This window comes from Vanessa atalanta, chromosome 11, assembly GCF_905147765.1.
Source record: "Vanessa atalanta chromosome 11, ilVanAtal1.2, whole genome shotgun sequence".
In the NCBI taxonomy this organism is placed as follows: Eukaryota; Metazoa; Arthropoda; class Insecta; order Lepidoptera; family Nymphalidae; genus Vanessa; species Vanessa atalanta.
In genome coordinates this window covers 5,595,020-5,611,001 of record NC_061881.1, presented here as the reverse complement: position 1 = coordinate 5,611,001, position 15,982 = coordinate 5,595,020, and the positions used below count along the sequence as shown (strand labels likewise).

The following is a 15,982-nucleotide window of genomic DNA, read 5'->3' as shown; positions in this document are numbered from 1 at the left end:
TACACATGGTGTCAGCGTCCTGTGGTGCTACATGAATAAATAATAAATATGGCATGGTGTGAGTGTACAGATGCAAATAGTAAATACCACTCTGAAACTGACCTCTAAAATATGTTTAAATATCTTCTAAAGTAATCACTTAATAAAAGGATAACCTTATTCATAATAATCGCTTAGCAATCTATTTTCTTTAATTTGATAATTTAATAATACAAAATTGCCAAAAAATCAAGAAAATAATTACTATTAATGACATAAAGGTACTTAAAAAAAAGCTGTTAGCACTGTATTTACCAAAGATAACAAATTATTATTAAACATTCAATATCTAGATGGAAGCCGCCAGCCGGAGCGGTGATTTTGACTTTTGTATTTGTTATTGTTTGACGTTTTCGGTACTTATAGGTGCTGATTGCTGATTAGTTACTGAGTTTTAGATTTGTGGCGCTTCTATTGAAATTGCGAGCTTGTGTACAAATATAGATATGTGGATGATTTGCAAATTGCGAGTGCAAATAGTTTATTTGGCTAACAACGCATTAAATAACACATTTTCATCGGTAAATTTTTTGGTTTACTTCTCTATTTACAAAAATGTAAAGATTAAAATTATTTTAAAGTGTAATATCTATAACGTTATTGTACTGTTTTATTTAAATATTTTTGTACTTATTACTTGCAGATTTAAACGAAGATATGACCGTCTATAATTGTGATGAATCTTCGCAACAAATCAATATTTTGCCTGACGAGTTACTAATATATATTTTTAAATTTCTCCCACTTGATACTATTCTCTGTTGTGAAAATGTGTGTAAAAGGTGGAAAAAATTAGCACGCGACCAAGCATTATGGAGACGCATTGTATTAATTTACTCTGGTAAACCTGGTCAGAGTGAAGTAAGTGAAAAAAACCTTGAGATAATTTCAACGCATAGTGAGTATATTTGCTGTTTAAAAATACAATATGTCTATAGTTACCCATCCATTAAATCTGTTATAGACCAATGTAAAAATTTAATTAGTCTCGAATTAGTAATGTGTCGAATTGGGGAAGAATTTGTAAATGACATACTGAACTGGCCTAAATTAAAAAAGTTAAGTTTAAAAAATTCTATTCTGCTTTTAGGTGATAAAGACTTAATCATTCCATTTGATAAATTTAAACATTTAAATTATCTAGCTTTGTCTGATTTTGGTTTGTATTCTTTTAATTGTGACACATTATTGCAATGTAGCCACCTCAGTCATATTTTAATTGAAAAAGTGAAAAACTTGGAACCCCATTTTATAAAAGAACTGATCAGCTCTCAACAGAAAATACTAGAGACTTTTCATATTTATGGTGGAAATTCTGTTGATGACAATTCTTTCAAACAGTTATCAAATTGCCCACATCTTAAAGATTTGGCTATAATTAGGTGTGAAAATCTGACCGATGCAGGACTGGTCACCTTAATTTCTTTAAAAAGTATAGAGCATGTACAGTTATGGAATAATACTAACTTTTCTGAATTAGCTTTGCTAAGGACTCTAGGAAGTTCTACATTCATAAATTTACAAAGCTTGAGTCTATCTCGAATACAAAATATCACTCCTGTAATAGTTGATCTTATATCTGAATATTATAAGAATCTTAAGTTTTTAGCCTTATATCAGTGCCCTAGAATAATAAATACTGATTATGAGAAACAACTTAAATCAAAATTTAGAAATATTGATGTAGTACTTTATTAGAAATGAAATTGGATGACACTTAAAGAAAAGACATAATAAAATCCACAAACTAAGTATATTCACAGTATAAACAATGGCATTGTAATAAATGAGAAAAAGTTAAAATAATAACAAATATTTCACTAAAGTACTTTTTTACCAAGATGTTGATTTTGTTACATTATAAACATTTACATTTACAATATGTTGTACTAAAGAAACACATCTAGGTAACTATGATTTGCTATAGTCATAAGCTTATGATATAATTTCAATGTATAATAATTATGTTCCTGCTTTTCTATTCCTAAATAAAAGCATTTTAACATAATAATGCAAGAGAGTTTGTTTCATCAAGAAAATCTTGTAGTAATTTTAAGCTAACAACTAAGTGCTACCTGTTAAAGGTAGGTAATAATTGTCTGTGACAAGCAAGCTCTCTTGCATAAATACTTTTTGACATGTCTTAAAACATTGATGTTAAGAAACAAATATTTGTTTGTATAAAATTATTTTTCAGTGAATTTAATAACCTAATGATAATAATTCATTTATGATTAATGTAAGTGTGATGTGGTTTCATTAAGTGATCATATATATTATTTTGTTTTTAGTAAACTTATGTGTAATACATAGTTATTTGTATGTGTATAAAGAAGTTTTATAACAATATATAAAAATATATTTTTACATCACTTGTAGCTATATTTATCACGGCAACCTCAATTTCATCCTCCATTGTTCTGTTGTATTTTTTTATAATTCTAAAAACTTACCTGAAGAAACTCAATAAGTTTTATAAAATATCTAAAATGTTACTTCATAAAACTTGATCATAAAGACATAAGACAAGCAAGACCCAATAAAATATAGAAACAGTACACTAATTTTTGTAAGAACATATAGTATTAAGAAACTTACTTAATTTTTTAAGTTTTAGAAGTTTAGATATATTTAAATTTTATTTATAATAAGTTATTTTGAGAAGATGCATCTATACTATTAGTATTACAACATTACGGATCACAATTATTTTTCTATTTATTTCTATGAAAGTTTTCGAAATTTAATTTAGATTGTTCTAGCTTTTTTTCTGTACATATTCCTTTTTGGTTTATTTCAGGAACAAAAAATACAAACACCCTAATTTAGGATAGATTTTAAACATTATGATTTTCTACTTCTATCTAATATATATACATTTGCTTAAATAAATCATTTCATAATTTTGAAAATAAACTAGAGTTAAAAAAATTGATCTATGTGAACCTTTATTTGTAGTGTTCCTAAAAGTTGTTGAATTTAAATAAGACATTTCTAATTCATATTAAAATATGTTTAACACAAAATAAATATTAAGAAATATATATTTATATATCAAACTCATCCTTATTTTTATACAAATTTTGATACTATGAATGGGCAAATAATTGAACTGTGTTGTGCAGAAATGTACTAACTCATTAGTTTTCCACTTTAAATCTGAATAAGTTTTATTAGTTCTCCTGTGACTTAATACATTTCTGCACAACATGGAATATTAAAAGATACTATCACTACTAGACTATCATTTATAGTTATAGCAAAAATTGAAACAAAAACTAATTACACTTCCACATATTGATTTTAATGATTATTTTTTTAATATGAGTCCATAATTATTACCCATAATTATACCCTTAGAATTTGAAAATGCTGTGCATATAATTAAGTTTAAGACTTACGCTTCATTAAAACTCAACACTTATTCATATAAATTGATTATTGTTAATAGTAAATGAAAGTCACTCCATTATTATTTTTTATTTTTAAAATTTCTTTAACAAATGAAAAGGTTATGAAATTTTACTCCTAATTGAAAATAAATTAGATTTCCAAAAAAGTACTCATGGCCCTTATGTCTAACAACTGAAACATCAGAGTTCTCTTTAAATTAATTAATGAAATTGTGTTTTAGTAGTTTTTTACCAGTCGAAGCATAAGCATGGAATAATAAAATAAATAATATATGAAACTCATGGACAAATAGTTGGGTTATGTAAATACACTGTCGGGTCTGTATTGTTTTTTTAACGAATATAATACTACTTCTCCTACTTTCTCAATATATACAATTTTTTAAATAATGAGAAACAAAATAATTCAGTAACCCTAACTGAAAAATCATCAGTCAAATAGTAATAAAATTGCGCTTTCGCATGGATACTATAACTTCATATTTAAGAATTATCTAGTATGTATTTTAATTTGAATTAAATTGAACTTGTTTTGCAAAATATAAAAATATTTCGTTCTGCAACAAAGATCAGTCTGGCTTACAATTTAACTTTGATCAAACTTGCAAGAATACCTTCTGTGTTCTTAAATCAATATAATATCATAAATCGTTTTGATTCACGCAATTGTTTTGTCTGAGTGCTTGGCTGTTGCAATATTTAATTTTAAGCACTTACGAAAATGTATGCCTTTTTTTTCTGTGATTTGGTTACTTCATTTATATAACAAAAACCATAACAATGTTTGTGAGAGTGAGAGTTGACAAATACCAATAGATCTATTCATATAGGTAATAATGTACAAAAGATTGTTAATTAATTTTAAATTATGACATCTAATATTCTAAATTCTATAAACCATGATGAATGATCTTATAAAAAGTCTTTATGTTTTGAAATCTAACATTACCATTTCTACATTTGAATTAAATAGACATTATTCAATGTATAAGACAGAAACTTTAAAACATACCCTGAGATAAAAAGGTGTAATAATAATCATCGTTTTCGTCCACGTAAGAACTGCAAGGCTTTCTGCATAAGAGGAGCTTTCTTAGGCTTGAAAGATGATGACGTGGATACGGTTGGTACAGGTGTAGGTCGTCCACCTCGGAGGACATTTGGTGCTGCAGCCAATGAAGCCACTCTGGCTGCGGGGCTGGCTGTTGCTGCAAAAGCTGTCCCATGTTGTGCCTGTGATCACACAAAAGATCCATTTTTGCTTATTACTACTGGACTGGGCAAGGTAGTAAAATATAATTATCTTTATTTGCTTCTAAAGTATATCTAATGTATTTACAGTTTTGTTTATATCAACTTAGACAAGAACAACAACAATTTTGTTGTTCTTGTCTAAGTTGATATAAATGTAATAATATTTTACTTACTTGTTTTTTTGCAACGTTCCGCGGTGGTTTTACAACAGAATCAACATAGGCCATTTTAGTTTGCTTGATAGGTGCTTTTTTCGCTTCTTGGGCTATTCGAATATTAGCAGTAAGTGACTTAAGTTTAATTTCCTGTTCCTCTTGACATCTCTACACAATTGTACAAAAATATATTAGTAATAAATAAAATGATAATAGATTTTTAATGTAATTATTTATATTTAATCGTAAAATTAAAAAAAGAATTATACCATATACATTTCCCGCCATGTCTCCATTTCCTGTCGCTTTTTGTTCCTGAAGTTTTTTTCACAAAATTTCTGCCAAAGATGATCTGTGTCTTCCATTAGATAAGGATTATAGTGTTCCAACACAAAAAGTTGTTGCGCCGTTGCTCGATCGACAACAGGTTTAAGTATATCATATGGAACACCGCCAGTATATTCAAGTGCTGAAATATTAATATAATACATTCATTATATTGGAGTAAAACATTTTACTGATATTTATTCTATAGTAAAATTGTTCGACATAATTGTTACCGAAATTTTTTTTTTATATAAACTTACAGTCAATATGTTCTTGCAGTATATGCACACACATTTCGTATAATGTAGGAATTTTGCCAATTACTTTGTTGCCGGAATACACTTTTGTTCTGAAAAAAAAAGCATACGGTGTAATTATGATATTAAGAACGACCTTTAAAAATTTTGGATAAGCTGATATAGGCCAATAGATGGAATACGAAAAGCTCCGTCGAGGTTTACGTAGTTTGTGTTTATAATATCGTGTTCGGCAGTGAAAGAAGCACATTGAGACACCTACTGATTTGGGTAGAAAATTGAAAAATTCACAAAATAATTAAAACATTTTTTGTTATTCTCTATCCATACGATATTCGTGGAGCAGTGAGCAATCTATAAAAAACAAAACAGGCCTGATGAGTTTTTTCCGTCGGTTAAAACAAGTATGTAATGCTAATGAATGTTATATTGAATAAAGCAAAGTATAAAACAACAGCGATATTTACCGCATTATACACAAAAGCATAAAATAAGTTATTTTTTATTGTGGATAACGCATATATTAAGTGTATTTCGACGATTGACATTTTAATCAAGCTTATCAAAAAACTATATAAGATAGATATTGTGTAACATCTCTTCCAATAGACAGTAGACGTCCGAGGTCCTTAACAGAAGTGAAGAATTTTTGCCCAACTTTGGGACATTAACGGGTTTTTACTTGTTTACCTTTGGTTCTTAGATGATATACCGGCGTTCATGGCATCTTCGTCTGTGAAATGGGGCAGGAATTTGGGTGGTGGTCGGGGTCTGTAGTTGGGTGATATCTCCGGTAGTGCAGATATTTCTAGTGTTGGCAGCGGAGCCAGTTTTGCAGTTGGCGCTAAAAGAGTAGCTGGACTCATCTAGAAATATAAAAAAAAAAATTGCTATATTAAAAAATGAGCGGAAGGATTTTTTTACATTAATTTCAGTCTGGACTTCGCGAATCGCACTAAGACGATATAGAGTTTTTTTTAATTATTACTTCATAACCAAAATACCACAAAGTTAGTATTTGTGCTAGCCTATCTGGGTAGGTACCACCTACTCGTCACTTCTTGAAAAAAATGAGACTAAGGGTGATGTCAATGTCTATGAATATTTACCATCAGGTGGCACGTATGTCTGTCCGCATAATTATTTAATTATGAAAAACAGTAATATTATTAGTTTGTTAGGCGTTTTAACTACTCATACCAGAAAAAGACAGGGTACCTTAAACCTGCCTCCTAACACGCGGGTTAAATCGCTGACGGAAATTTGTTATGAATGGACTCGAACAACAACTTTAATTTTTGTCTACGGCTGGTACAACGATATACTACTGTATCCAAAAGATAAGGTGACGTTGTATTTATTTTGATTTTTTATTTATTCTTCCAAATTAATTTAATTCCCTTCAAAGTAATCCCCTCCCGATGCAATGTACTTATGCCAACGGATTTTCCAATCTTCGAAACACTGATTGTAATCACTTTCCCGGATGGCCTTCAGTTCGGTCTTCGTTGCGGCTTGAATCTCCTCTATAGTATCAAAACGGTGTCCTCGGAGTGGTCTTTTGAGCTTACTGAACAGCCAGAAGTCACACGGCGCCAGATTAGGTGAATACGGTGGTTGCGGAACGATATGGGTTGAGTTTTTGGCGAAATGATCACGAATTAAGAGTGCAGTATGGGATGGTGCATTATCGTGGTGTAAAAATTGAAAATTGTCTTTCCGCAATTCCAGCCCTTTTAGGCGGATAGCGTTACGCAAACGACGCATAACGTTCAAATAATATTCCTTGTTGTCTGTTTGGCCCGCCGGAAGGAATTCATAATGCACAACACCACGATAATCGAAGAAAACAGTCAACATGACCTTTATTTTTGAGTGACTTTGGCGCGATTTGTTTGGTTTCGCTCTCCTTTGGCACGATATTCGATCGATTGATCAGTTGTTTCCGAGTCGTAAGCAAAAATCAAAGTCTCGTCTCCAGTGATCATGCGTTCCATCTTGTCCTGATAGTCAGAAAGCATCGTTTCACACACTTCAACGCGACGCCTTTTTTCATAAAAATTCAACGTTTTTGGTACCAGTCGAGATTAGACGCGCTTGAGGCCCAAAACATCCTTTAAAATTGTATTGACCGAGCCTTTCGATATGCCAACCTCATCAGCAAGGTTTCTAATCCTTAATCGACAGTTTTTCAACACCAAATCTTTGATTTGTTGGATGTGAGCTTCGTCGGTTGAGGTTGATGGTCGCCCAGGACGCTCGTCGTCTTCGACACGTTCACGGCTGGCTTGGAACTCACTATACCACTTGTAAACATTTTTTTAGACAAAGCCTCAACACCAAAGCTTTTTGCACCATACTCAACGTATCCGCAGTAGAAAATTGATTGAGCAAACAAAATTTAATGCAAATTCTTTGCTCAACAAATTTCGACATCTCAAAAAACGAAAAACTCACTTTTAGTAGCTCACAAGACGACGCGTATCTCAAACACTAATGAATATTTTGACATGAAAATTTACATAGATGTCACTGACGGTACTATCAAACTAAAAAAAAAAAGAAATCTTTGACGCGCGTAGTTGAAATTCAAAAGTCACCTTATTTTTTGGACATAGCAGTATACTTGCTCGTCCGTACGTTTAGTAACAGTTTTTTTATACTCCGGTCTCAATTCGATTTTTAATAAGTAAATCAGAATCTTTCATTCATTGTACGCAAAACGAGGAATCATTTCGTTCGATATGCCAATATATATACTACAGCCCGCGAAGTGAATGAGAGAATATTAACTTCAAAAATATACTCGCCTAATACAAAATAAGAGGTCTTTAAATATTATAACTTTTTTATAATAGTTCACTCATCTACATATTATATTATTCGCATATTATACTCTATTTATTTATTTTCTACTTTTTTACCTCTCAGATATCTTTGATTTTCCCAATAATTATAATATATTCAAGTTAGTACTCACATCATCATTAGAATTCGGCGATGCACTATCCTTTGTGAAAACTGATTTTTTTTTCGGCTTGGCAGGACTTACCATGCCTAATGCTTCAGCAAAGCTAGCACCTAAAAAACAATTACAAAACGTTACATTTTAAATTTCCCTGGTAACAGTGTCGCATGCAAAATAAAACACACCTGAGCCACAATCTATGCCATCGTCGCTATCCCCGCCAGCGTCTTTTTTCTTTGGTTCCCCATCTTTAGACTTACTACTACTAGACTTACTTGAAGATTTATCTTTACTCTTTCTATTACTTTTCTCTCGATTACTGCTTTCAGATTTTCTTTTTTCATCACTACTTTTCGACTCTTTTGATGATGAATGTTTCTTTTCACTTTTGCTACTGTGGTCTTTTTCCTTTGAAGAACTACTTTTATCTTTTGTTTTCTCTCTACTCGCTGAAGTGTGCTTATCTTTACTGCTACTACGACTTTCTTTTGACTTGTGTTTCTCATTTGAAATTTCCTTTTCAGATGGTAGTTTATGTTTTTCTTTTTCAGATTTGCTAGAATGAGCTTTATCCGAATTATTTTTATGTTTCTCTGTTGTATTTGATTTATGTTTATCTGAACTACTACTAGATCTATGCTTTTCTACATTACTACTGGATCTGTGTTTTTCAGGATTACTGTTGCTTTTTTGTTTTTCCGAACTACTACTGGATCTATGCTTATCTGAACTGCCACTGGACTTCTGTTTTTCAGAGCTATGTGAGGATCGATGTTTATCTGAATGTTTGCTCGAAGATTCGCTTTTATGCCTTTTTTCTATTTCTAAGGACCTGTGTTCCCTTTCTTTTTTTTCCATATGATGTTCACTTTCTTTGGAACTCTTATGTGAATGGGAATTATGTGACTTGTCTTTTGAAGATAGTTTTTCGGGTAATGATTTAATGTCTGAACTATTCGTAGTGTGGTGTTTTTCTGATTTTTCCAATGAAATGTCGGAATAAGAATTAGGTTTATGTTTATCTTGACTACCTGTTAAATGTTTAGTTGATGAAGATTGGTGATTCTCTTTCACCATCTTGATTTCGGGTTTTCTTTCTTCTTCAGATGACTGTGAATCCTCACTTTCAGAATCACTTTGAGAACTATCTGCTTGGCTATCCATTTCACTTTCAGATGAATCTCGTGCCGTTTTTGTTTCGGATTTTACTTTATAACCATTATCTTTTGTACTTGAGTATTTACATTTTTTTGTCTCAGATTCTTCGTCCTGTAAAGAAATCATAATCCTCTTAACACAAATACTTTAAAACTATTTTTTGTCTATTGCTTAGAACAGCTTTCAAATTATCTAATATGTCCTATTCTAATATAATAAACTTTTTTTTAACTTTAAATATTATGCAGGCAGGCTAATGTGCCAACTAATAGTTAGTTATGGTGGTGAAATAAGAGTTTCCCATAGAGAATGGGACGGTTATCCCTTAAATCTTTAATGTACCAATAACCATAGGAGCCCTGAACTGTTACGTTAATCAGGCTCAATGATCCTTGTAATTAACAATAACACTAAATATTCCTTTTTGGCCTTAGAATATTTTATTTTATTAGATACTGGGTGGGACCTACCAAACAGGCTTGCATAATGTTTTACCATTAGGTTAAAGGTTTCAAAGCGGTTGGTCAATTAGTATGCTATTGTAGTAAGTAAAAGATGGACAAATAATTCTCAGATTTATTGTAAAATATGGAATAGAACATGGTTTAATGTACACCGAAATATTAAAGATAAAATACAGTTGGAAACATAATAAAATAGTATAATATTATTCAACAATACTTAGCTTGATTTTTAATAAAAGCTCAAAAATCTAATATTTTTTTTATTGAATACTATTTAATTAGTGGTCTCATTATCATTAATGTATTTTTATGATAAAATAAAATTGTATATGTAAAGTAATCTTATATTGCGAATATTAAATATTTGTAGTAACTGACCTCACTGCTTTGATATTTTCTCTTATTTCCATAATCTCCATTTGTGTGTTTATGGTGTCTTTCTTCAGTCTTTGGTGTTTTTTGTGATTTTTCACGCTTGTCATGCTTACTTCTAGAATCACTTGAATCATTCTCATAGTATTTTCCATTTTCATGTCCATTATAGTTAGTAGCTGTCAAATGAAAACCATTATATTAGAAGGAGAAAATATATAAAACAAAAGCAAGTCTATAAAAAAATCTTTTAATCTTTTTATTGTATAAATTTTGTAAATACATATTTAAATCACACAATAAAATGGAAATATTAATTATTTTCTAATTTCACAAAATGCTCACTGTCATTTTTGTGTTCTTCTTGGTCACTTTCTTCAGCTGCTACCATTGTCTTCCATTTGTAAACAAGTGCTCGGGCTGCTTGGCCCACATCACCAGGTTCTTTACGAAGAGCATTTACAGTGCGACCTACGCCTGTTTCTTGTAAGTGTTGAACCGTCACAGTCAAGTTATACAACTTGTCTATACATTTTAAAACCTGCAATGAATTTTTTTTACAATAGATTTAAGTGTCAAAATGGGTTTTAGTTTAAACATTCGAAAAGGTACACTCCTTACTTCTTAAAATTATGTGCCTTGATATAAATTATCTATACATGTTGATTTTGTATTTTGATACATACAACAAAGATTACAAACTGTTTCATTTTTTAAGTAAAATAGTAAAAAAAATTAAGTATTCAAATTTAGAATAAATGGGTGCCTACGATCATTTAGTGTTTTCCTATTTTGTTATAATATGTTTATTAATAAATAAATAACATTCTAGTGTTCTTAAGAGCTTAGATGTCATAATATGTTGAACTAATTAAATTATATTTAATAAAAAAAAATGTTTGTCAGATTAATGTTTATATAACACACTTGTACTAAAGGGGTCAATACTAATTTATTTTTTTTATAATTTTAATGTAATGTTATTAATATTACAAAAGTTAGTAGTGACCGAAAAATCCGTCACTTGATAGAAGTAAAGTAGTCTTTTTTAAATTGTATAATGCATTATTATTTGCAGATTATTAAAGCGTAATAATTATAACAATGAAACCTCTAGATTTTTAAATTATCTAACGTGGATATTCCTAAACAAATCAGCATCTGTACTTACTTTTTGCTCATCATTCGGGTATTTCTCTATAGAATGTTGGTAATGTTTTACCAAATCTAAAACCGACGCCATACCACTACACTTTATTAAAAAGTATATTGGTTAATATGTAATTAAAAAATAAGTGCCAGCTGGTAAATGGCAACCATTTTTGTCATACACATGTCTATGACGTTATAAGTTGGGACAGGATAGGCCAATTACGTATGTTGGTAGATTGCGTTTTGTTATCACATACATTTGTTGACGAATGTAGTTTTCCATTGTGTTTAAAATATTGAATTTTAGCGGAACATAAAATATTATTAATTCAATTATAAAATATTTGAGAAATACTTTATTTATTGTACAAAGCTTATTCTTGGTCTTCAGACGTTATATAACTAGTAGTGGCATCTATCACAAAAGTATCAAAAAATTTAAATTAATTAGTTTAGTAATAGTCCTTTACAGCAGATGGCGTCCCGCGTTAGAACTAAACGCTTAACAAATAAATATATTATATTGGTTATCTTGAAGCAGACTGTAAGTTACAGTAAGTTATTATATAATGATCATTGCATTCTGTATGAATCACTAATTTATTTTGGGATGGCCAATTATGAAAAACACCCGAAGTCGTAATATTTATATTTTAAAATTATTTTATAGTTACTTAATTTTATTATAAATTTATTGGGTTTTATGCAGGGCTCCTAATATATTATATTTGATTATAAAAAAGTCTAGATAGATAGACTCTCAGTGCGGAGTATGAGTCGGAAAAAATAGTTGCCAACTGTTTCCATTAAGAAAAGGCACTCTGATAAAGTATGACGTTTGGCGAATGCCATTTTGCTTTGTGCCTTTATTAGTGTTTATTAGTTATGTTTTATTAGTGTTAGTTATTATTTAGCACTCGTCAAGCATAGCTGTCATGCATACCAAGATAATAAAGTTGCCCGTTGGCCGTTTGATTTAGTTCTATTGTAGTGCGACACTTTTTCTAGATATATAAATAATCTAAGTACATATATTATATTGTAATGCTCAAAATTGTATACATGCTAATGTATGTTGCTAATATTTAAGGCGACGGATAGTGTTTATAGGTATAAATAAAACTTTAAAAATCGAAAAAATTTTTTAAAAGTTATAGAAAAAATAACATAAATATTTATATTGGTAGACTTACCTTACCTTATACCCTTAAAGAAAAAGGAAATATACAAACTAAATATTCGCGTTTAAACCATATATATACATGGAGTGACAAATAACAGGAGATATGTAGGTAAAAGGCTAAAGCCTAAATAATATATTGTAATAGTTGCCTCTTTGTTCTGTACCTAGAAAGAAGGAAGAACGCTTACAATAAAATAAAAACAAATAGGTATTATTTGAATTAATAGACTTAAAACATAATGATGCCCTTCCAAGACTACGCAATATAAGACGAATGATAGTGTTAATTGTAATTTTTATGTTTTATTAATCGTAGTTATTCATAAATTTCTAATCGAATTTAATTGTAATTTTACATGTTGTGGTCATGAAGTCAATTCTCTCCATGTTATTACTTTATGGGTTATATGTGTATATGACACATATGTATATATTTTATTTTTATAGAAATACATCAAATCAATCAACGTCATTCGATAAATATATGTAGATTTTTATCAACAAACGCTGAACCCAATCTATGTAATCAAGCCTCGAGGTATGTAATATAATGTACTTTGTGCCTCTTTCTACCTTACCTTTTACTCTCTGAACTATGACATCGTTTTTCCTAAATACCTTGTAACCATACAGTTATTTACCTTAATGACAGGTACCATTTATATTAAATTACGTACCTAGACTTTTCATTATAAAGTATTATAATTTAACGATGAACCATAATGACGAATGAATGTCTGAAGCTGATGAATGGTATATGTTATATCCTTGGTCGGACATGACAAAAGTAGTTTTATAAATAGGTATAAGATAAGCTTGTATTAGAGCATACAATAGTCGACTTTCTCTTCCCACACGGGATGAATTCTCGACTGTTTATATACTTTGTTTATGTATTTTATTTAAAAAAAGAATGAATCAATATCGGTTAGGAGAATTAGGACGAACCTAGTCTTCACATTTAGTTGAAGTTAATAAAAATAATATCCTGTTAAAAATAGTCAAATTATAACGTACAGAAAACACATTTGTGTTTTTGAAACAAAAATAACCCCAAAAGTGTTAATTGACTCAAAGTTTGTTTTTTGTTGCTTGACTTTTAATAATCACAAAACTATAGGAGATTTTTTAAGGGTTTTGTTCAATCGTACCGCCTGTTATTCTTAAACTTTGTAATGATAAGCAATATTGCTCTTAATTTTTAACAGGTACAATGTCAGATGCTTTTGAAAGTATATATGTATATTATACAAGTTTGGCTCAATCACACACGTTTTCTATTTAAGACGTTGTTTAATATTAAAAACTTTTATTTTTGATCAGTATATTTTTGTGTTAGATCCTCCTAATAATTTAAATATAAAAGAACCGAATAATATTATTATTTATATTTGGTAATAAACAAAACCGATGTATAAAGTGTGTCATAAAAGGCGAAAGTTGTTTCCGCTTGTCAACATGCATCAAAGTCAGATTTACTTCAAAATAACAATGTCGCATGTAGGTAAACTAGTAAACTTCAAATTACCTACTTGAGAATAGTCCGCATGTCAGTCGCAGTGAAATATGGCTTAGGTAATGCGAACGTAGAAAGGGCCCTGCGCTCACGTATTTCTAGGCACAATGGTGTGTTTCGTACGCAGCGAGATCGTTATCATTTGGGAATCACGCTAACAAGTAAACGTGCACGGGCAATGGGAGTCGGAACGTTAGCGCCAAATTCAATATAGTGCGGAAGCGTTGTGGCGGTAATCTGCCTGCGCTCTGCTCGTAGATCGAGATATTTACTTGTATGCTAATGGGGACCCTTACCGTGCGACTGCGTTTCGAACAACCTGATGTGATAATACCGAACGGTACCCATATAGAGTGATACCAAACAGGCGGTACACGTGTAGATAAGGAAGACTGTCGGGACCAACGGTAATAGAGACAAAGGAACAAGAAGCGGTTGTCATTTTAGTGCCTAATATTCTGATAACAATGGGTACTCCTTAGTAATAAGCTTGATATTGTTAGTAATAATATAGCTTTACCATTATATTTTAGATTGTACCTTGATAGACGTTTCAAAAGCTAACGAGATTATGTAAATAGGATAGGAAAAGGTGAAATTAACTCAATATTCCTGTTGTACAACTCTAATTTCCTGGCGCATGAGAGCCTCGTCGGTTCGTATTTAGATTATCAACATAACGTCTACTTAAGCCTTATATATTTAGAATTCGAATTCAATATGATTTGTGAAAGGCTAATGTTATGAAGGGTAAAGGTTTACATACTCAGATGCAGCTGGCTTTTCTTCATATATCGTAAAATCGTTGATATTATTTTGACTTGTGTTGACATAACTGTCGGTATATAATTATAAAAAGGTTATTTCTTGTTTTATCCCTAAAATTGCACAGATTACATATCTTTTCAAGTCAAACAATATAATATGTTGTAATAATACAATATTTAGAGTTTTTATTTTATACTTAAATGCATAAGTCATGTACTTATTTATATTATCCATGTATTCTTTACTCTGTATTAACTGCTGCAATATATTATAACCCCATAAAATTTTAATTATTCGTTTCATTAATCATTTATTTCATTATAAATGATCCAGTAATGAATAACTGGACGTGAAAGCGGCGTTCTTGAGCGCAGATAATCTGATCAACCGCGCCAAAGCCTCGCAGTCGAGAACAAGGGCTTCGTAATGTAACAGTATAATTGCTGATAGCCGATAGATTTATTAATTTATAACTATCGTAAGTAGTACTTCTGTAAATTATAATGAATTAATCATTTTACTGGTTTAGTGCTTTGCGCGTCTAAGGAATGGAATCCATAACCCACGACGCAGTAACAGTAAAATTATATTGCAATTACCAAAAAAAAATATACCTAAATATATAATGTAAACTCTCACTATAAGAATATTTTTTTAACATGGCCTATTATTGTATTAAATAAAATAATATACTATTTACTTAACGTAATAATGGCGTAAATAGTCAAGAATAGTATTTGGTAATGAGGAACTTCAATAATTTCTTATCTGTTTATAATATTAAAGTTTGCAAGCATAGAAAACATTATATAAAGTTGTTATACAGTATTGTCTTTTCATTATAGTAATAAAACACAAGCTATAAATTACTCTAGCGTTGTTTGTAATCCGTACTGCGGTGCATTCACACATAGCTATTTGGATTAGACGCTAAGATAAGTATACTGATATTTCTT

At 30.4% G+C, this 15,982-nt stretch overlaps 2 protein-coding genes across 4 annotated transcripts; one reads left to right on the top strand and one right to left on the bottom strand.

The window, feature by feature from the left end:
* The first annotated feature begins 341 nt into the window (after window positions 1-341).
* LOC125067181 (F-box/LRR-repeat protein 2-like) lies at window positions 342-2,834 on the top strand. 2 transcript variants are annotated; one of them, XM_047675609.1, is made up of 2 exons: window positions 342-560; window positions 683-2,834. In XM_047675609.1, the coding sequence occupies exon 2, from the start codon at window positions 697-699 to the stop codon at window positions 1,735-1,737; it is 1,041 nt and encodes a 346-aa protein (XP_047531565.1). In that variant the 5' UTR covers window positions 342-560; window positions 683-696; the 3' UTR covers window positions 1,738-2,834. The 2 variants fall into 2 exon arrangements, with proteins under 2 accessions (XP_047531565.1, XP_047531566.1); XM_047675610.1 differs by having other exon boundaries at window positions 342-596.
* A 515-nt stretch (window positions 2,835-3,349) lies between these two features.
* On the bottom strand, window positions 3,350-11,754 carry LOC125067180 (transcription elongation factor B polypeptide 3-like). 2 transcript variants are annotated; one of them, XM_047675607.1, is made up of 10 exons: window positions 11,579-11,754; window positions 10,753-10,948; window positions 10,414-10,586; window positions 8,599-9,682; window positions 8,426-8,526; window positions 6,136-6,311; window positions 5,449-5,537; window positions 5,131-5,330; window positions 4,880-5,029; window positions 3,350-4,685 (listed from the first exon to the last, which is right to left on the bottom strand). In XM_047675607.1, exons 1-10 carry the CDS (start codon window positions 11,648-11,650, stop codon window positions 4,491-4,493), a joined length of 2,436 nt encoding a protein of 811 aa, XP_047531563.1. In that variant the 5' UTR covers window positions 11,651-11,754; the 3' UTR covers window positions 3,350-4,490. The 2 variants fall into 2 exon arrangements, with proteins under 2 accessions (XP_047531563.1, XP_047531564.1); XM_047675608.1 differs by having other exon boundaries at window positions 8,689-9,682.
* Between the last annotated feature and the right edge of the window lie 4,228 nt (window positions 11,755-15,982).

Bases quoted from the DNA above. Each gene is read 5' to 3' on its own strand.
- LOC125067181 (XM_047675609.1), top strand. From the start codon at position 697: ATGACCGTCTATAATTGTGATGAATCTTCGCAACAAATCAATATTTTG.
- LOC125067180 (XM_047675607.1), bottom strand. From the start codon at position 11,650: ATGGCGTCGGTTTTAGATTTGGTAAAACATTACCAACATTCTATAGAG. The intron at 6,312-8,425 runs GTGAGTACTAAC...TTATATTTCTAG, and splicing joins CGCCGAATTCTAATGATGAT to ATGAGTCCAGCTACTCTTTT. The intron at 5,538-6,135 runs GTAAACAAGTAA...TTTTTTTTTCAG, and splicing joins ATATCATCTAAGAACCAAAG to AACAAAAGTGTATTCCGGCA.